Source organism: Leptomonas pyrrhocoris, assembly GCF_001293395.1.
Source record: "Leptomonas pyrrhocoris isolate H10 chromosome Unknown, whole genome shotgun sequence".
NCBI classification, from domain to species: Eukaryota; Euglenozoa; class Kinetoplastea; order Trypanosomatida; family Trypanosomatidae; genus Leptomonas; species Leptomonas pyrrhocoris.
The window spans coordinates 197066-215711 of NW_015438391.1; the positions used below are offsets into that span (position 1 = coordinate 197066).

An 18646-nucleotide genomic window follows, 5' to 3' on the forward strand; every position below is an offset into this window, starting at 1 on the left:
CCGTAAGAGCGTCTTTTTTTTTTGATCTGATTGGTCATCTGTACAAGCATCCTTCTCCTTTTGTCTTCTCTCTCTCCGCTCGTATTCTTCCCTTCTCGAAGTTAATTTGAATCGCCTGCTTTTTTTTCTGATTTGTAAAGAGGAGATTTAGTCCGCTTGGGAGTGAGAGGCATCCGCAATTAGTGCACCCGCGCGTGACGGCCTGTCTGACGGTGCAGCTCACCATCTGACTCAAAGCTCCTTTGCAAGGTCAAGAAGTCCCGCTTACGTTTTTTATTATTTTCACTCGAAAACGGAGAGAGAGACTGAGAACGGAAATCACTGTGTTTTCTCTTTCTGAGTTGCGCTCTCGGGGACCAAACGTCGATATACACCGTTTTTGCTGTCCGCAAACCACACAGCCGAGCACCAGCGTCCTGATTTTGTTTTCAATGCGTTGTTGTCAGGCGTGAAACTTCGCTCTTCATATCTTTTGTATGCGCTGCACACGCAAACGTACGTCGGCGGTGCTCAGCTTTATTTCGTTTGTTTTCTGCCCGTTTCTTTCGCCTATTGTTGGTTTGTTACACACGTAATTCAACACTCAATTTTTCTTTTCCCCCTATTAGTTTACTGTCGTTCTCCTAGTGCAAGATGTGGAACATGGCGTCCAGTCCTGTTTCCTCCGTCAACGGTTCCCGCTCGGTGACGGGCAGCGCTAGCAGCTACGTCTTCATGTCCACTGGGGGGTCGCAGACGATGATGGGGCTGCAGACGGGAGGCGTGGCGAACGGCATGATCCCTGGCGTGGTACCGCCGCATGACCGCACGCAGGAAGTGTGTAAGTACTTTGTGAACGGCGGGTGCCTGCGGGGAGCCAACTGCCCCTATCTGCACGAGCTGCCCGACGAGCGCCACCTCGACGTCAACGGGTTAGGCTTCATTCTGAACCCGAACGTACATAATGCGCAGAAGACGGTGCCGTCCCCGCAGTCGCAGGCGGCGGCGACCACAGCTAGCCAGCCACCCAAGACCACCAGCTCGCCACTCTCCATCGCGCTGAACGGCCCCACGCAGACGCAGAATAGAGTTTACATGTCCACGAAAGTGGCCAATAACCAGCCCCCGCCACTGGGTGGCTCCAGTCCAGCTTCTCCGCAGACGGTACCAAACGGGAAGCTGCCGCCACCCCCCAAGTATAATCCGCCGGAGCCGTACCTAGAACTGAACCTGCCTCCCGCATTAGCCTTCCCTCTCAAAGCGCCCGCAAAGGACACCGCCGCGTCGCTCGCCCGTGCGATGCTCCAGATTTAGGTCCCCTCTTCTGTGCGTTTTCCTCTTGTTGCTCGAAAGTTCAACCCAGAAAATGTGACTCTTCTCTGTGGTTGCGGCTTCACCTTGGATGGAGGGGTGCGTGTGTTGCCGGCGTCCGACTCGTGACAGCGAGAAGAAGTAGAAGGCTCTCCTTTCCCTCCTGTGGAGAGACCATCATTTTTATCTTGTTTTTCCTTCTTTCCTTTGTCTCGGAATACAGTGCTTGCCGTTGGAAAAGGCAGATGTGGCCCGGTTCTAGGTTCCTGTTCTCTTTTTTGTTTTCGCCTCCGCGCCTCTAACTGTCATGCAGTTCGGGTGCGCGTGTGCAGACTGGGCCATTGCTGTTGTGGGTGAACTAGATTCAGGATAGTGGGCGGAGGTAGCGTGGGTGAGAGTTTTAATTGTGTGGTAATATGTGTTAATTGCTCCTTTAAGAAAAGTATGAATCGATAAAGCTAAAGCGAAGTGCTCTATGTGCCAACAGCGCGTCAGATTTAAGGGCGGTCTACTGTGGAGTGAAATGGCGGTGATGTTGTTTTATATTTCCTCTTCGAGTTTTGCTTCAGTTTTCGTTGGATGATTAAACTGCGTTTTCCCCTTTTTACTTTGTGTTCTTTTATCTCAAGCAATGAAGCCTTTTTTATATGTCTTATCCGTAGAGAGCACCGATTAATTGTTCTTTACAAGCATTCGTTTTTTTCCCCTGAAGAAACTTATCGTTCAGAATGAGTATGGTAGATGACGGGGAAGGGCTGGTCGTGTATGATGGCTGCTGGGATCACCAGATTCTGTGCCACACTGCGACGCGGGTCTCTCTTTTCTTTTTTTACTCTCCTCCTTTTTCTCTTCTCCGTTTCTTTTCTTTCGTCAGCACATTTTCCTCCTTGCGGTGTATCTCGATTCATCCCAGACATAGACGAGGCCAATCAAGGCTCCAACGCTCTTCTGCTTGCCAGGCATTAGAGTTGAGAACGACGTGTGAGGAGTTTTTCTTTCTTCCACCTCGCTGCTCCGCTTTCCTTTGCTGTTTTACTCGGTGCCATTCCTCGTGGCTTACGTTCGATTTCTCCGCTCGCCTCTTCTTTCAACGATGCTGAGTTCATCCAGCAGCATTGGGGAGGTGGATGACGGTCCCACAACCACTACCACCGTGATGGACGACGCGCCATATGTGGATATGAGGAGGGAGGCGGCCCGATACGTGGCGTGGAGTGCGACGGCGCCTCACGGCCTTCGAGCGACGACGGAGAGCGTCGACGACGCACTGCGCAGAAGTCGGATGGAGGTGATGCGAACGGTAGCGGCGATGCGTGCCAGTGAGGAGGAGCTCAGCGGCGAGAAGCCCGCACGCCTCTTGGCGCCCCCGCTCCAAGATGCCCACTTCCTCCATAGCGGCGCACGCAAGCCACTCTACCCCCGCCGAGCCACACGGCACTTCAAAACGATCGAGGACTTGGCAGCGGGTTCGCCTACAAAGGCGTCAGGCGATCGCCGGTCGAGCAGAGTTGTGTGGCGCGGTGCGCCGTCCTACCCGGTGTCCGAGGGGACTCGTGACGGGACGGTGGTGTGGAGTGACCCCCGCAGCGCCGTCGCAGAGAAGCACCGGGCGGCCGTCGAAGCGGTGAAGCCGCACGTCGCAATGAAGGTGGAACGGATGATGCAGAGTCACACGCGTTCGCTTGGCGCGGTGAAGCCATACGGACTGACCCGCCGCGCCAAACAAGAGGACAGCAGGTTTGTGCCTCAGCCCACTGCAGATAGTAACGAGCGCTACATCGATCGCATGCAGTGCAGTCGCCCTTCCAAAGGGCTCTATGTCTATTACGAGTGATGTCTTGTCTTTTCGTTTCAAAAGAAAAACCCGGTAGTTGGTGCTTATCATTCAAATCGACCCACAAAGAGGCGCCACTCCGCATGTACAACAGCTGGCACTCGCTTCGCTTGAAAGAATGTTCTGGCATTCGTTTTCTTTTCCTGGCACCTCTGCTTTCTTTAGAGTACCTCGCACGTGGGCTTCGAGAACGGCGTCGTGCATCTCTCTTAATGTAAAGCTTTTGTTTTTTTTTCTGTTTTCCTGGCACACGTTTTTTTGTTGTCAGCAGTAAATGGAGTTGACACCACCGCACCATGCGAGTTAATGTCGATGTACATGACGGGTGCGGGGGTCGTGTGTGTCTGCTCGTGCGCCTCGTTTTGCTTTGGTACCGTCTTCTGTCTCCTCTGGAGGTCAACGGAATGAAACGCGGTTGGGCATGTGCTGGTGCACTTCTCCTTCACCCACAACACTTACCTTTCTTATTAGCGTTCTCAATCCGAGAATGTGCTATTATCAAGCAATGTTGCTCATCCGCGAACTTCGGCGGCCGCCTAATAGGCAGGGTCGTCGTGCCCCCTGCGGCTGTGCACGGTAAGAGGAACGAAACAAAATTCCCTGGCACCGCTAATCTCACAAGGCGGGTCTTCTCTCGAGTCCCTTTGCACTTCTGATTCTCTTCTTGGCTTCTTTGCTTTTACCACGCACTTCTGTCTCCGGCAATAAACTCACGTACCCGCACTTGCATCCCCGCGCAGTAAGTTAAGAATTAAACTTCCGTAACTGTAATTCTCCATCACAATGCAGCAGGCGTATTTTGGTCCTCAGCAGCCCATGCTCCCGCCGGGCTGGCAGCTGTCTTACACGGCTGACGGGAAGCCTTACTACATCGACCACAACACCAAGACGACGCACTGGACGATACCGCCGACCGCGTACGAACCGTACTACAATAACGGGCGCGGCCGTGGTGGCGCTGGATACCGTGGCGGTCGCCAGGGCATCGATAGGACCAAGATGAAGTCCAAGATGTGTATCTACTGGGAAAAGAACGGCAACTGCGCGTGGGGCGACCGCTGCGCGTTTGCGCACGGCGCCGAGGAGCTCCGTAACCCCCCTGCGCAGGCTCAGAACGGTGCTTCTCCTAATGCGTAAGGGGCGAGCGAAGCCGTTAAAAAAGAAAAGAAGAACGTAATGTAAAGTGGAACGAAGGAGCGGGGCAGTACTTCCGACGAATTATTTTTTGTTTCTATCTCTTCAGAATTTGGTCTTCCGGGAAAAAAGGAAAGTAAAAGAAGATAAATATTTCTATAAGGCAAATTGAGGAGTAAAATAACTTCTGTTAAAAAGAAATATTTAAAGTAACCCCTATTAGACGTTTTTAGTTTTGTTATAAAGCTAACCTAGTAGCAGGCGTGCAAGAACGTTTCACGAACATGAGTACTCATTTTATAACTATTGGTCAATGCTCTATTGTATTTACGCGCTGGAAGAACAAAAGAAGCCCGTTCACGTTCAAGCTCGGTTTCGTGTGGTCTCTTTCTCCGCGGTGCCGCAGTGTTAGATGGAGATGTGAAGCACCGCGGTTTCTCAGCTGCTACGACCGTCTCTGCACGCATGTGAGTCAGAGGGACCGGTGGCAAGAGGGGGTGGGGTGGGGAGATTATGAACCCAGTCAGCAAAGTAGAGGTGTGCGGTGCGCTGCGTACCTTCCGTAACTCCGCCTTTGAAGATCCGTCTTTCCTCTTTGCGAGTCGGTTTTTTTTTAGGAAGATCGGCGATACAAGAATGCACACGCTAACGCATACATTTTTTTGTGCTGTGCTGCATGTGTTACTGACGGTGTTGCAATTTCCATGGTTGCATGCTCGTCGGTGCTTCTGCTATCTCCGCCTTTCCGCTCCATGACACACCTTGGTGCTTCTTCTTTCCTTTTTCTCTTCTTGTTCTTCGGCCTTTCCGTTGTGTTTCACACACATGCGCGCGCACACACACGCACATAATAATAAACGAGGTGATAATGGTAGCAGCGCTTCCTGCAGTTCTCGCCTAACAAATCTTAATTTTTCAGTTTTGATTGTTTCTATTGCTTTTTATTCATTTAGTATCCGTCTTGCTGTAAAGTAAAAGTTAAAAAGAGCTGTTGCAAATCTGCTTTGCAAAGGTGACTTCACCCCCAACCTAACCGGCGCACTGCGGCATCACGTGTGAGGAAAGACCTGCTCTACGCTTTGTGCTGGCGCGCAGATCTACACGGGCGCGCCGACGATGTCCGCCTCTCGGCTGCTGGTGAGGGCGGTGGCCCTCCTATTCTTGTGTAACGCGTGCACCACCGCCATCCTTACCGCTTCCGCGGCCGCCGATGCACCGAAGCTGGCGTTCTTCGACATCAACCGATCGATCATACTGTCCACCACCGGCGAAGGCGCTCCGACGTCGTTTGGATGGCGCAGTCGCTTCTCGTCTCGCTACGACCCTGAACCCGCCGTGTCTGTGGCGGTGCTCGACTTCGCGACGCCGTCACACCGCACTGGCCGCACCACCTTTGAGTTCTTGACGGTCCCCTACTGCGTGGATGCCTCGGGCGACAGCACGGCGTGTGACCTCAGCGGCCGCATTCTGTACATGCTTGTGCGCTTCCGCCGCCATCAGGAGGCCAACTTCCAGGCCATCATCTGGCAAGACGCTTGGCAGACCACCTCCACACAAAAGGCGTTGGATGCGTTCAAGGCGCGGCTGAACCGCACGGACGTGGTGTACCCCTCCGGCAGGGGCGCGATGCGGATGGAGGACACCGCCGCCTGCTCCGACCTCACGGACGAGTGCTACCTCTCCTCCTTCGCCACATACACGAGGAGCTTCAAGGAGGTCGACCCGTCCCAGTACAGCGGGCGTTTCCTCTTCCGCCTTGCAGAGAAGTACTCGCTGAACAGCCCGTGGCGGGTGCGGTTGCAGCACGACTTGCCGCACGACGCCGAGGCGGAGGTAGATGTGGTGCTGGTGCTCAGCAGCCTGCCCGCCGTCAACCCGCTCAACTCGCGGTGGTGGCTGGAGGGCGTCGGCGGTCGCTTTGCGCTCATCGCCGTGGGCGTCTTCATCGCCTTCGGCTTTCTGGCGTGCACGCGGGAGGTGGCGGCGCTGCTCGCACGTCAGCGCACCACCGGTGGTGCCGCCGCGGCCGCCCCCGCCCTCTTCAGCGATGACGACAACGAAGGCCACTTTGCGTTTCTGCAGCGCGTTGCAAAGGTGGCCGCGGACGGGGTGCAGAAGTTCGCCGATTACGCCATGGCGAAAGTTCGCCCGCTGAACTGCTACGCCGCCTGCCTGACGCCGTGGCGCCGTTGGTGGGACCAGCGCCGGCGACTGCCGACGTCGGAGGAGGGCAGGGCGGAGACGGAGCATGAGATCACCGTCGTGAACGCCAGCGCCTTTACGGAGGAGGAGGAGACCGGCCCGATCTGCCGCATCTGTCGCTGCCGGGAGCCTTTCGATGACCTCTTCGCGCCGTGTGCGTGCAACGGCTCGAGCAAGTACGTCCACCACCACTGCCTCGAGCAGTGGCGGGAGATGACGACCAACCCCGAGCACCGCCGCGTGTGTGCGGAGTGCAAAACACCGTACACGTTGGTGCGCGTGACTGTGCCGCAGAACGCCGACCTCATCACCGGCAGTCCCATCATCGAGCCAGCCCTTCGCCACTACGTCGCCACGGCGCTCTCCATCGTCCTAACCGTTTTCTTTGCCGTGGGCGGGGCGTATGGGCTAAAGAGTGTCTTCTTCGTCACGACGGGGTTCGACTCGAACATAGACTGGTCCTTCACCCAGAGCTACCACTGGGTTATGACGGCGTACTTCCTGCTGGCCTTAGCGTTGAACCTGAACATTATGTCTCCTTTTGTGAAGGACATGGAGTCGGCCCAGTTGCAGCTCCTCTTCGTCCTCCTCTCGCTAGTGCTGCTTGAAGTTCCCATCAGCTACAGCGTTTCCGCCGCTTTGGGCCTGTTCTTTGACCGCTTCTTCACCTGGGAGATCTCGTACGGCCTAGGCCTTGTCTCCGTCGCGCTCATCTATGTTATGGACGTCTTCACAAATTACTTTGAGTTGCTGGATTCGTTTGCGGAGGAGAGGGAGGTTGTCGCGCCACGTGCGTCGACCGAAGAAGCACAACCGCCTGCGTGACGTGTTTGCGGTGCTGCAGAAAACGAAAATGCTCTTGGTTGGAGGAACAAAGAGGAAAGAAAAAGAGCGAGGTATTTCTCTTCCCTTTCCGCCGATCATTCCGCCTGAAATGCTCCTTCCCACTTCGTTTTTGTGCTTCTCAACGGACCGCTCTATCCTTCAAGGAAAGGCAGAGACCCATCAAAAAGGATTACTCAACGTGGCGGGAGAGGTGGTCACAATCGTGGAAGTGAGCCAACACAAATTCGTACCTTTTCAGCGCTTGCCTTTTATAAGAGAATGCGTCGCGGTCAGAACAGCGACGCTTCTTGTTCTCTATTTGACATCTTTGCTTTTGCTCCTTCTACGAGTCGGTGGACCGCTCCCTGCGGAGGAATGAGCGTTGAGGACGTTTTTCTATTTATTTACGATTCGCTTTTCGTGACATACAAACAGTTCTATTGTGTTTCGTTCTGGCAAGCCTCTGCTCATCTGCACCAACTTTGCTTCCATTTGTATTCATCAGCACAAAGCGTCATTCTCGCAGAAGAAAAGAAGAAACTGAGCTCTCTCTTCACATCAACGTACATTTGAGTACGATGTGAGACGCTCCACTGGCCTTCAACAGCCTATCGTTTTCGTCTCTGCCTGATAGGGTACGCCATACATCAGATTATGGGTCTCTTTGTTTTCATAATTTATGTCTCTTACGTACCAGACACGTATCCACAGAAGCTTTTTCAACGGTGTACTCTCCCCTTTATTGTAACCCTCTCCATCTTCCTGTTGCCTTCTTCGTCTGCGATCACATTTTCTTTTCTTCCTCCTTCTCCTTTTCATTGGCATGGCTGCGCAAATCAACTCCGGTGGGTGGATCCCCAAGTCGACGTTAACCCTTACGGTATTGTCACCCTAGAGTTTTCAGCACCCTCGTCATGCTGCGCCGTACGACTGCCAGCCTCTACCAGAGCATCGCCGCGCCCATCGGGAAGGGCCGCGTTGTCCCGCTGAAGTTCGATAGCCTTAAGCCGGCGTACGTGCCGAAGTCCTTCACGACGCAGTTTTTCGTTCTGGGGTGGTGGTCGATTGCCAACATGGTCCCTAACTTCGTGATCGGCTTTCTCATCATTGCCGCGGCCAATGGCGGCCTGAGCGGTGCCTGGCCCCCGGACCCACACTCGCTGCATCCTTAAGATGACAGCGGTGTGTGTGTGTGTGTGCGTCTCGGGCCGCAGGGTGTTTCGTAGTTTACATATTAGTATTAAACACGCCAAAGTTAAGCGTAGCCTGTATTCTGGTTTATTAGCATTAGGACAGCACCTTCAATAAAATGCACCAGCAGAATACCAACAAGGGAAAGACCTCGTTACGATTTTGCGTCTCCAGAAAAGCGGGAAAGAACCTCGCGGAGTTATCGCACGTCGAGGCAGTTATCAGCTGTGATCTCGCGGCGTTTGGTGCCGAGAGAAAGACCTGCTTTCGTGAGCGCCGTTGTTGTAGACACGTCATTGCCTTTCCACCCAGATTGTCATCACGTGCCGGACCTTGCGCGGTGTTCTCTGCATGATAATGCAAACAGCGTTGAGCAGCACCCTCTATTCCTCTCTGACACGTTAAGCGGGTCTGGCCAGCGTTGTCTTTTGCCGATGTGGCCGCCTTCATGGCCCTTCCAAAGTAATGTGGTGTTATATTAGTTAACACCGGTGAGGTACAATTGGAGAGCTAAACAGCTGTGTTGTGTCTTTGAATTCCTCTTCTGCCTTCCATACCGTCCGCTTGGATCTTCTCTTCTACCCTTTTATTTCTTCTCCGCCGTTGAATTGCACGACGACGTTATAATCACTGCAAACTCACCGCGCGCTTCACATCGAACCACAGCGTGGTGTGTATGTACCTTTATCCGTATGCTTCTCTCACTCCCTATTTATAAACCAACACATACATACATGTTTAGGGGTGCCTCTGTGTCACCCGTTTTTTTCTACTTACTTTAGACCACCTTTCCTTTCTCCTTTTAGTCCTTTGTAATTAGACAGCTAGAGAGACTGCCGCACCATGGATAAGTATGAGCTCGTCACGCAAATTGGCGATGGCACCTTCGGGTCCGTGGCGAAGGCGGTACTGAAAAAAACGGGACAGCTGGTAGCCATCAAGAAGATGAAACAGAAGTTCTACACCTGGGAGGAGTGTGTGAAGCTACCGGAGGTGGACATCGTGCGGCGCATCCACGGCCACCCAAACGTCGTGAAGCTTCGCGAGGTCATTCGCGAGAACAACGAACTCTTTTTTGTGTTCGAGTACATGGACGGCGATCTGCTAGGCGTGATTAAAAAAGCAAAGCAGGCCGGCAACTCTAGCAACGGGCAGGCAACTCCGTATATTCCCTACCCGCAGATCAAGAGTTTCATGCGCCAAATGCTTCAGGCTCTCGCGTACATCCACAAGCGTGGGTACTTCCACCGCGATCTGAAGCCAGAGAATTTGCTGATACGAAAAGAGCCGACCGGCGAGGAGGTTTTGAAGTTGGCAGATTTCGGTCTTGTGAAGGAGATCCGCTCTCGCCCGCCGTTCACGGACTACGTCTCCACGCGGTGGTACCGTGCACCGGAGCTGCTGCTGCAGGACCGCTTCTACAGCTCGCCGGTGGACCTTTGGGCTGCCGGCTGCATCATGGCCGAGTTGATCACCACGCGTCCTCTCTTCCCCGGCACGAATGAGGTGGATCAACTTTTCAAGATTATGTCAGTGCTCGACAGCCCAACGGAGAAGACGTGGGCAGGCGGCATACACCTGGCCAAGAAGATCCGCTACACCTTCCCGACCATCACTGGCACGGGCCTCGCAAAGGTGCTGCCCTCGCACACCCCTGCTGTTGTGATAGATTTGCTGAGCCAAATGCTGACGTACGACCCCAAGCTGCGGCCGACAGCGGAGCAGTGCCTTCAGCACCCATTTTTCGCCGCGAACACCGACGAGCGCAACGAGCTGTCCTCCGCCGCGCTCGACCAACTCGCCTTTGCAGCGAAGCGGCTGCAGTCGGGGCCGCAGAGTGCACCGCTGCCGTTGAAGGTGCCGGTGATAGACCCCCTCGCGGTGCAGAAGCCGGGCCGGTCAACGGCGGACGGATCCGTGCCTGAGGGCTCCCCCCGCAAGCTCTACCCGCTCGGCAGGCAGGCAGAGGTGACGCCGTCGCTGAAGCCCATCGCGGGCCCTGCCCCTGTCGTCTTTCCTGGCGTGCCAGCGGTGGCCAACGGCAAGCCGTCGTTGCCCGATGCACCAAAGGAGTGCGCGGCAGAGACGGGAACCGTGCCCGGCAGCCTGCCTTCCATCCCCAGCCATGTCTCCGCCACGAAGAGACGATCGCAGGAGGTGGCGGGCACGTTTATGACGAAGAAGTTGGCGGGCCTGAAGAATGTGCACGTCGGCCACAACAAGGCACTACCGATGTACGGCAGCCTCTCAGCCAAGGCGGCGCAGCTCTCCCATACCGGCGTAGCATCAGGCGCTGCCACGACTCTATCGTCGTCCAAAGAGCCATCGACGATGGGAAGAGGTGGTGGTGGCAGCCCGGTAAACACTCGCGACACGAAGCCGATGAAGATGAACGTGGCACAGCCGATGCTCCGCCGCCTTTCCAAAGAGACGGAGCCTATGGTGCCGGTGACGCTCTCCGTCCCAAAACACGACGTCAGCCTCGACGAGCTCATGGAGGAGTTTGCCTCGGAGGTGTCACACTTCAGCGTGCATGCAGGCCGACGAGACTCCAACGCCAACGGTGACGAGGTGGCAGTCGACGCCCCGCTTGCGCAGGACCCGGTGGTGGCGCTGCTGAGCGGCAGCCGTTTCAAAAAGACAGCAACTGTGGCAAACGAGTCGACATCGCTGCAGCCGCTGAAGATGGGCGGTTCGATGCGCAGCGCTTTTTTGGCAAAGCCATTAAAGAGTGACGGCAGCACCACCACGACGGAGTTGCCTCGTGTTGAGCACGTCACGAAGGGTGTTTCGCCAGCGCTCAAAGCGCTCCTGGCAAAGCACAAAGCGAGTGCGTTTGCCTATCAATAGGTCTGCTTGATTCTGCACCACTAATAATGTGTCTTCTATTGTTTTTTTTTGTTTTTTATTGCTTCACGAATGTGTCTTCGTCTTGGTTCCCTTGTATGCTTGGCTCCGCACCTCTTTGATTTCTCTCCTTTTCCATTCTCCGTTCGTGCTCCTTTTGTTTCATATGATCATGGCAAGTAACCCGCCACCCTTACTTTCGTGTCGGCGTTATTCTCTTTTTTCGTCTGTTGTCGATGTAAATTTCCCACGCAGCATACCGCTTTTTTCTACCCCGTCATATTTTCTTTTTTTCCATCGTGTTGCTTTGGGGCTAACCGGTCATTGAGGCGTCTCTGCGTGTCTGCCGATTCCTTTTTTTTTTCAACAAAATACGAAAGAACCTTGAGCATCGAGAAAGGTCTGCTGCTGTGCGTCAGGCCAGCACCTTTCTCTCCCTTGGCGTTGGGGAGTGGCCGTCTGCAACTTACGCACGTACGTCTCCAGAGCACCAAAGCTCAGTGGAAGAGAACCAAGGACCTTTTTGTTTTTTACTGCTGTCTACAACTTCGGAACGGAGTGCACAACGCAGCGCCTTTGGATGAAGCCCTCTGCCTTTTATCTTCTTATTTCGCTGAAATTGTGCAAATGCTGTGCTGAAGCTCGCCCACCTCTGTCTCTTGCCTTCTGTCCTCCCTCTACTTCCTCTGAAATGATTTCTGCCTCTTTCTGTTCTGGTAGTCCGTCTGCTAGACCGAATAGAACATAATAGCATCATTACCTCTCTTTTTCTTGTTTTTTTTTTTTCTGCCAGCACTGCCAGTTTTCTTTCTTCTCGTTTCTTTCAAAGGATCGACGCCGTCGTTTGGTTCCCTGTCGGTTCTGCTGATAAATTATTTTTGCTCTTTTCATTTCAAAATATCAATTCTGCCTTCTCTGCTCCTTCCCCACCGGCGCTCATTCCACACGTAGGGTCACCGAGAGGCAGAAATCCGCATCAAAAAAGGAAGACAGTTCTCACGACCGTCACGGAGACGCTCAAACCCCAATTAACTCTCTTTCAATATAGTTTGCCTCTCTTTTTTCCCCCTTCTCGAGCATATACTCGCACGCCATGACTGCCCACGCTATTCAGAGCAACATCGCGGCTCTGCTGAACAACGCCGCGATGAAGCTCCCAACGGCGGTGCAGCCGTACGTCCTGCCGCTGGCCCGAGAGGACATGGTGCCGACGGCCCTCACCGTTGCGGTCGTGACGGCGGCGCTGCTATACTTCCTCATCACCGTCGTCTTCCCTGGGCTCCGCATGGACTACTATTTGTCGAAGCTGCCGACGATGCGGCACAGCGTTCCCGTGCTGGGCCACGCCCTCCTCCTCGCTGGTGCCGCGCCGTGGTCGAAGATGGCCCAGTGGAGCATGTACCCCGAGAAGAACCTGCCGAGGAAGAAGGCGGACGGCACTCACACGAGCCGGTTGGTGACCTTCAACGTGGCGGGCATGCGTGTGATTTACCTCAACGAGCCGCGACTGCTTCGCCGCGTCCTCCTGACGCACCAGCGTAACTACCGCAAGGCCATCGCGGCCGCCTACAAGCATTTCATGTGTCTCCTCGGCACCGGGCTCGTGACGGCCGAGGACGAACACTGGAAGCGCGGCCGCCTGCTGCTGTCGCACGCCATGCGCATTGACATTGTGGAGGATGTGCCGGAGATGGCGATGCGTGCCGTGGACCGCATTCAGAAGAAGCTGGATAACCTGAAGGGCAAGAACGAATACCTCGACTTCAACGAGGAGTATCGCCACATGACGCTGCAGGTGATTGGCGAGAGCGCGCTCTCCCTCTCCGCCGAGGAGTCGGACCGCATCTTCCCAGCCCTTTACCTCCCGATTGTGCAGGAGTGCAACGCGCGCGTGTGGGCGCCGTGGCGCGCCTACATGCCCTTCCTCGCCGGCTCACGCGAGCGTAACCATTGCTTGAAGGAGCTGAATAAAGTTCTCAGCGACATTATACGCAGCCGCTGGGAGCAGCGGAAAGAGCCGAAGTTCAGCGCAAAGCCCGACATTTTGGCGCTGTGCATGTCGCAGATCGACCACGTCGACAGCCACGTCATCACTGAACTGCGCGACGATGTCAAGACGGTCTTGCTGGCCGGCCACGAGACATCGGCGGCGCTGCTGACGTGGGCGACGTACGAGACGATCCGCCATCCTGATATCCGCAAGAGGATTTTCGACGAGGCGGTGAAGCTGTTCGACCCGGCCACCTGCAAGCGCACCATGGAGACACGCTACGGCGTGCGCGGAATTCCGAGCACCGACGCGGTGCGCGACCTCGTGTGGACGCCCGCCGTGCTGCGCGAGACGCTGCGCCGTCACAGCGTCGTGCCGTTGGTCATGCGCTACGCCGCCAAGGACGACATCTGGCCCGCCGCGGACACCGGTCTCGACAAGGATGTGCTCATCCCCGCTGGCTGCACCATTGCGGTGGGCATGCAGGGTGTGCACAGCAACCCCGACGTGTGGGAGAAGCCGGAGGTGTTCGACCCCACCCGCTTCATCGATGCGGAGATCGCCAACGACACGAACTACCTCAACCGCAACACCTCTGGTATCAAGTTCGCCAAGAAGATCGACCCGTACGGGTTCATCCCCTTCATCAACGGGCCCCGCAACTGCCTCGGCCAACACCTCTCGATGATTGAGACGCAGGTGGCGTTGGCGTACATGATTCTAAACTACGACCTGGAGATCTACCGCGACTCCACCTTTAAGGGCGATGTGAACACGTACGAGGAGGCGGTTGGGCGCCATCACGACTTCATCATTCCTCAAGTCCCACACGATGGACTGAAGCTGTGCGGCACCATCAATAAGGTTTACCAGTGAGTGCAAAAAGGAAAATAAGAGAAATTAAATGATCATCAAAAGGAGGGCAAATGAAAAGGAAAAAAAAAGACCCTGTTTCAGCGCCGCTGCAACACAGCACAGCACCTTTCATTCACTGTTTCGTAGTGCTGCTCAGTTTTCTCTTATATAAATCTAAAGTAAGAAAAAATTTCCTTTCTGGCAGATGGGAGAGAAAAATTCTACGCGTGGTGCATCAAAGCCGTTTTTCCCCCCTAACCGAAGAAAAGACCCTTTTAAACAGAATTGTGTTCTTCTATCGTGTCGTGCGGATATGTATTTATGGGTCTCCGTTTCTCTTTCTCTTTTATTTATTTGCTTTGAGCTATTTTTCGCTTCTCCACACCTTATTCCTTAATCAGCAACAAAGAAAACAAACGCCTTGTTAAAAGAGTAAAAAGCCTGTGTGTAAGTGTGTTGCCCTAAAGTCCGTCGAGTTTTTCTTCTTCCGTTTTCTTGCCTCCATCAAAAAAAAAAAAAGAGCAGAACTAAAAGGTACTTCGTCTGAAAAGGATTGTGGCAATGATTAGACCAAGTGAATTGAGAAAACAATGTAAAGCGCACCGATGTGCTGACTAGTGCAGCACCTGTCGATGCATGCAACGCAGAAGCGGTACGGCCTTCTCAATTGCAAGCTCTTCAGCACCGGTACATGCGGACAACCGACAACAGTCGTTGAAGACTTGAGGTTCACTTTTGCGGAGAGCAGTCGACCTGTCGTGGAGCATCTTTCTAAGGAATCGCGTAAATGAGCATCTGTCTCACTCTCTTTCATCTCTCTCTCCTTAGCGGGTTTTCTCTCCGGGAAAGAACAGAAACAGACAGCGGGTTTGTTGAGCGCGGGGTCGCTTCAGCCTTACATGCACACGCACTAAATAGTAATTGACAAGCGAGGAGAGATGTACGGTACTCACCTGGCGCAGGAAAGTGCGGCACCCCTCATCTTATCAACGCTTTTGCGGAAGAAGCAACTACAACTGCCTCTGAAGGACGTTTTGCTGAGCAGCGCACACCCGCGCTCCCTCGCACAAATTTTACGGAAGTCGCACGATCGCAGCGTGTCAAAGCCGGCATCGGCGCTTTCACACCGGCACTTCGCTAATGAGAGAAGCGCGAGTCTCTTGACAGACTTGCCCGGGTTCTCTCCGATACCGTCGGCTTCCCCGGTTTTGCAGATTGTGGCGCTCTCTGCGGCACAAACGGAGCTGCGTCGAGCGCATGACACGATGACATCCCTCCCGCTCACTCTCCCTGAAGTCTCAGGCCTTTTCCGAGTGAAGCATCGCGAGCGGCTCCCGACTAGTTCTGGGACTGCCGTTGCCGCAATCGGAGATGCCCCTTTAGCACTAGTAGAAGGCAGGCCCGTTCACAGCGTCCAGCGCGAGAGCTTCAACCTTTACTGTACACCTGGAAGCAAAGATTTAATGGTGGTGGACGCCTCAGCCGGTTCGTCCAACGAGGGGTTTTTGTGGGAAGCGTTATTTGTGGCCGAATGCGTGCTGAACGAGCAAGGCACGTTGCTGGTCGTCTCACCTCATTCCTTCTCGCAGCGCATGCGCCGCTTTCTGAAGTGGCGCTTCCGCAGCGCCCATTACGCGCCGGCCCCGCACGGCGATGGGCACTACGTACAGTGCACCGCCTTGGCGTCCGACTTCGGTGCTTCCTCGGTCCGGCGAGATGACTTTCCCGGCTTCGTCTCGGGTACACAGCGACGTCCGCGGAGGTGGAATCCGTACCGCAGAGAGGAGGCGAAGAAGTTTGTGATGTCAGTGCGGCCCGGCTTCACTAACGCTGCTCGCACGAAGGATGCGCTGCTGCGCCACGTGGCCCGTGAGAAGGAGCGCGATGCGGCGCTGCGCGACGCCGACGACGCCTTTTTTGCGGTGGCACACGAGATGGTGGAGAAGGGTTCGCATTATTCGCAGCCAACCGATTGAAATGTCGCCAGTACGTCGTTTGTATTGGGAGTGTTTGCGTAAAAAGTACAATGAGGAGCCTTTCTGGCAAGCTGTGCCGCTTTTTGCCGCCGCCACTTGGAGACGTCCAACAACAACACAGGACTTTTCCATTATACACAAAGGAAGACGGCGTTTTCGCTTTTCCCGGACCCAAGGTTTTTATTCGACTGCGCGGACAACAGAAGGGAGCATAATCGTATGCTGTTTTCTGATCTTCGTTATTTTCCCCTCTCTTCTTTGCTTTTTTGACATCCATCTCTTCCTCACAAACTGCCGCGATGCGCAAATGTTTATTGCCGGCTGCAAACGACGCCCTCAGAAGTAACCACAAAAAAAAACCACATAGTAAAAAGGCGAAGTGCGTAGAGAGTGTCAGCGCTGTGCGGCTGTGCTCATTTCTGTTGTGACATTTCCGGTCCGCTGCGTGCTGCCTCCACACCTGCAAAACGACAGATTTCGCAAAAATACTACTACTACACAAAATGCGGCGCAAGGGACTCGTTGCCGCTGCCGTCGTGATGGTGGCGTTGGCTGCCGTAGTCTCTGCGCAAGACATCCAACTCCCTGCTGTCATCTACGACAACGCGGCGGGGGAGTGGAATGTGGAGGTGTTGTCGTCGTGTCGGTCGCCGACGTATGGCACGATCAAATTTCAAAACACAACGGCGCGCGTTGAATGGGAGGACGAAGGGGTACCTGATGTGCTGATCAGCGGCCAATCCACCGACGCACCGCTGAGCCTGGCCGCGCTGGCGGGCTTCATGTCAAAGGACGGCAAGGAGTACTCGTACATGACGTGCGAGCATCAGGAAAACTACCTGTCAACCCCTCAGCGGCCTCAGAGTGTTGCGCAGCTGTCTTCGACGTTCATGACCATGTACACCGGTGTGCTGAGCAGCTCCACTCGTCAGTGGAGCTGCTCCTCTGGCGTTGAGCGCAACGTGGTGATTGAGGCCTTTGGAGGTCCTTTGAAGGCGAACAGCCCAGGGCAGTGGAAGGTGCAGGAGGCGCTGTACTGGATTGAGATCGTCGTGGAGACGAAAGACCTCGTTGGGACCTGCGCGCACATGCGGTCGACAGCGGCGGCAGAGACGACTTTAGAAAGCAAGAGGCGGTCTCGCAAGCATCGCACCAGTCGCGGCTTCAACTCCGTCAGCGTCGCTGCTCAGGCAGACGAGGCGTTGACGGAAAGCGGCATCGTGACGATTCGCTTCATTCGCCGCAGCGGTACCGCAGCGTCGTGGATTACGCGCTACCACACGATCATCGTGTTCACCACCATTGTGGTTGTCTTCCGCGTCGTGCACTCTTTCGTGTCGACAAGAGCTGCGAAAACGCCGCTGTGAAGGCGCAAAATGGAACTTAATAAAGCGAAAGTACTAACGAACCTTACAGAACAACGACAGCAACCCCAAAATATCTGTGGCGGATGCGTTTGCCTCCCCACTCTTTCATCGCACCGGTGCTTACCGGTTGCGTTTACATCTCCTCGAAGTGCGTACGCGTCTACCCGCGTCCTCCATGTCAGTGAAAGTGTTCGGATTGTGCGCAGTCACTGAACTGCGTGCCGAGAGCAAGAACAGCGGAACTAAATCCTTTCACTGCTAATCGCTCCGCAACGCTCGAGTTCGAACGCCAGCACAGCTGTTCGTTTCCTCGCGTGCGGGAGCCATTTCACCAGCCGTCATGCTTGCACAACCTCAACTGCTTTCCTCGCTACTTCATTCCTTACTTTCAACTATTGATCGTTGTTGCTGTCGTTCCTTCCATTTTTCTTTTACGTCGAAACGTGCGATGCACCACCGACTGTGCCTCGGCGTTTGGCAACTTGTTTTATTGGTCGTTCTGTTTACGTGCCGCCGCCCGCTGCACTCATTCTAGGAGGACCGTTGGCGAGCAAAATAAGAAAAAAGCGCATTACGACGAAGGCGTCTCAATGCCTCGTGCACATCAAAAGGTGGAGACGGACAACTCCCTCTTCTCGCGCGTAGTGGAGCGGGGATGGCTTGCGTTTTTGCTGCTCGGGGTGTTCATGATCGGGCTGCGCCTCTACAACGTGCGACAGCGCCGTCAGCAGCAGCAACTGTTGCGGGAAGGTTTAATGGCTGAAATGGGCTACCGCGGAAAGGCGAACAAGAAGAAGGACTAGAGGCGCTCTTGTAGGCTGTTTCTGCCGATAGAAGCACTCTGCCTGTGACACCTCCGCAAAGGAACAACAGAGCGGTGGAAGACGGCCTAAGAGAAGAAAGAGTTGAGGGCTCTGCTGGATTTAATTAAGCGCTACTCACTAAGAATGCATGGCAATCGCAGAGTGCACAACCTGAAGACAACGTGCAATTTAAAGCCATGGAGAAGGTGGAGTTGGCGTAATCAACGCTGGTTATGCGTGCAGAGGTTTTTCTGCGCCTTTGGGGGAAGAGCCGCGCAGAATATTACGCTTGGAGGGAGAGAACAAATAGTTGCGCGGCGGTCTTGCCGTAC

General features: G+C 54.6%; 10 protein-coding genes across 20 annotated transcripts; all 10 read left to right on the top strand.

The window, feature by feature from the left end:
- Positions 1-99: 99 nt before the first annotated feature.
- ABB37_09842 (hypothetical protein) lies at positions 100-1293 on the top strand (the record flags this gene model as incomplete). Its single annotated transcript, XM_015809493.1, has 1 exon — positions 100-1293. Exon 1 carries the CDS (start codon positions 634-636, stop codon positions 1291-1293), a length of 660 nt encoding a protein of 219 aa, XP_015651975.1. The 5' UTR covers positions 100-633.
- Positions 1294-2162: 869 nt separating this feature from the next.
- ABB37_09843 (hypothetical protein) lies at positions 2163-3124 on the top strand (the record flags this gene model as incomplete). Its single annotated transcript, XM_015809494.1, has 1 exon — positions 2163-3124. Exon 1 carries the CDS (start codon positions 2384-2386, stop codon positions 3122-3124), a length of 741 nt encoding a protein of 246 aa, XP_015651976.1. The 5' UTR covers positions 2163-2383.
- Positions 3125-3862: 738 nt separating this feature from the next.
- ABB37_09844 (hypothetical protein) lies at positions 3863-4531 on the top strand. Of its 3 annotated transcripts, none has more exons than XM_015809495.1 (1): positions 3863-4531. In XM_015809495.1, the coding sequence occupies exon 1, from the start codon at positions 3908-3910 to the stop codon at positions 4259-4261; it is 354 nt and encodes a 117-aa protein (XP_015651977.1). In that variant the 5' UTR covers positions 3863-3907; the 3' UTR covers positions 4262-4531. The 3 variants fall into 3 exon arrangements, with proteins under 3 accessions (XP_015651977.1, XP_015651978.1, XP_015651979.1); XM_015809496.1 differs by having other exon boundaries at positions 3867-4531; XM_015809497.1 differs by having other exon boundaries at positions 3872-4531.
- Positions 4532-5118: 587 nt separating this feature from the next.
- Positions 5119-7285, top strand: ABB37_09845 (hypothetical protein; the record flags this gene model as incomplete). 2 transcript variants are annotated; one of them, XM_015809498.1, is made up of 1 exon in its annotated part: positions 5119-7285. In XM_015809498.1, exon 1 carries the CDS (start codon positions 5375-5377, stop codon positions 7283-7285), a length of 1911 nt encoding a protein of 636 aa, XP_015651980.1. In that variant the 5' UTR covers positions 5119-5374. The 2 variants fall into 2 exon arrangements, with proteins under 2 accessions (XP_015651980.1, XP_015651981.1); XM_015809499.1 differs by having other exon boundaries at positions 5132-7285.
- An 860-nt stretch (positions 7286-8145) lies between these two features.
- On the top strand, positions 8146-8457 carry ABB37_09846 (putative mitochondrial hypothetical protein; the record flags this gene model as incomplete). Of its 2 annotated transcripts, none has more annotated exons than XM_015809500.1 (1): positions 8146-8457. In XM_015809500.1, the coding sequence occupies exon 1, from the start codon at positions 8200-8202 to the stop codon at positions 8455-8457; it is 258 nt and encodes an 85-aa protein (XP_015651982.1). In that variant the 5' UTR covers positions 8146-8199. The 2 variants fall into 2 exon arrangements, with proteins under 2 accessions (XP_015651982.1, XP_015651983.1); XM_015809501.1 differs by having other exon boundaries at positions 8179-8457.
- A 683-nt stretch (positions 8458-9140) lies between these two features.
- On the top strand, positions 9141-11326 carry ABB37_09847 (putative Mitogen activated protein kinase putativeprotein kinase; the record flags this gene model as incomplete). The annotated part of the gene is made up of 1 exon (XM_015809502.1): positions 9141-11326. The coding sequence occupies exon 1, from the start codon at positions 9320-9322 to the stop codon at positions 11324-11326; it is 2007 nt and encodes a 668-aa protein (XP_015651984.1). The 5' UTR covers positions 9141-9319.
- Positions 11327-12041: 715 nt separating this feature from the next.
- ABB37_09848 (putative mitochondrial cytochrome p450-like protein) lies at positions 12042-14189 on the top strand (the record flags this gene model as incomplete). Its single annotated transcript, XM_015809503.1, has 1 exon — positions 12042-14189. Exon 1 carries the CDS (start codon positions 12417-12419, stop codon positions 14187-14189), a length of 1773 nt encoding a protein of 590 aa, XP_015651985.1. The 5' UTR covers positions 12042-12416.
- An 805-nt stretch (positions 14190-14994) lies between these two features.
- On the top strand, positions 14995-16144 carry ABB37_09849 (hypothetical protein; the record flags this gene model as incomplete). Of its 2 annotated transcripts, none has more annotated exons than XM_015809504.1 (1): positions 14995-16144. In XM_015809504.1, exon 1 carries the CDS (start codon positions 15434-15436, stop codon positions 16142-16144), a length of 711 nt encoding a protein of 236 aa, XP_015651986.1. In that variant the 5' UTR covers positions 14995-15433. The 2 variants fall into 2 exon arrangements, with proteins under 2 accessions (XP_015651986.1, XP_015651987.1); XM_015809505.1 differs by having other exon boundaries at positions 15016-16144.
- Positions 16145-16482: 338 nt separating this feature from the next.
- Positions 16483-17511, top strand: ABB37_09850 (putative mitochondrial hypothetical protein; the record flags this gene model as incomplete). 2 transcript variants are annotated; one of them, XM_015809506.1, is made up of 1 exon in its annotated part: positions 16483-17511. In XM_015809506.1, exon 1 carries the CDS (start codon positions 16648-16650, stop codon positions 17509-17511), a length of 864 nt encoding a protein of 287 aa, XP_015651988.1. In that variant the 5' UTR covers positions 16483-16647. The 2 variants fall into 2 exon arrangements, with proteins under 2 accessions (XP_015651988.1, XP_015651989.1); XM_015809507.1 differs by having other exon boundaries at positions 16486-17511.
- Positions 17512-17948: 437 nt separating this feature from the next.
- Positions 17949-18314, top strand: ABB37_09851 (hypothetical protein; the record flags this gene model as incomplete). Of its 5 annotated transcripts, none has more annotated exons than XM_015809508.1 (1): positions 17949-18314. In XM_015809508.1, exon 1 carries the CDS (start codon positions 18102-18104, stop codon positions 18312-18314), a length of 213 nt encoding a protein of 70 aa, XP_015651990.1. In that variant the 5' UTR covers positions 17949-18101. The 5 variants fall into 5 exon arrangements, with proteins under 5 accessions (XP_015651990.1, XP_015651991.1, XP_015651992.1 ...); XM_015809509.1 differs by having other exon boundaries at positions 17988-18314; XM_015809510.1 differs by having other exon boundaries at positions 18045-18314.
- Between the last annotated feature and the right edge of the window lie 332 nt (positions 18315-18646).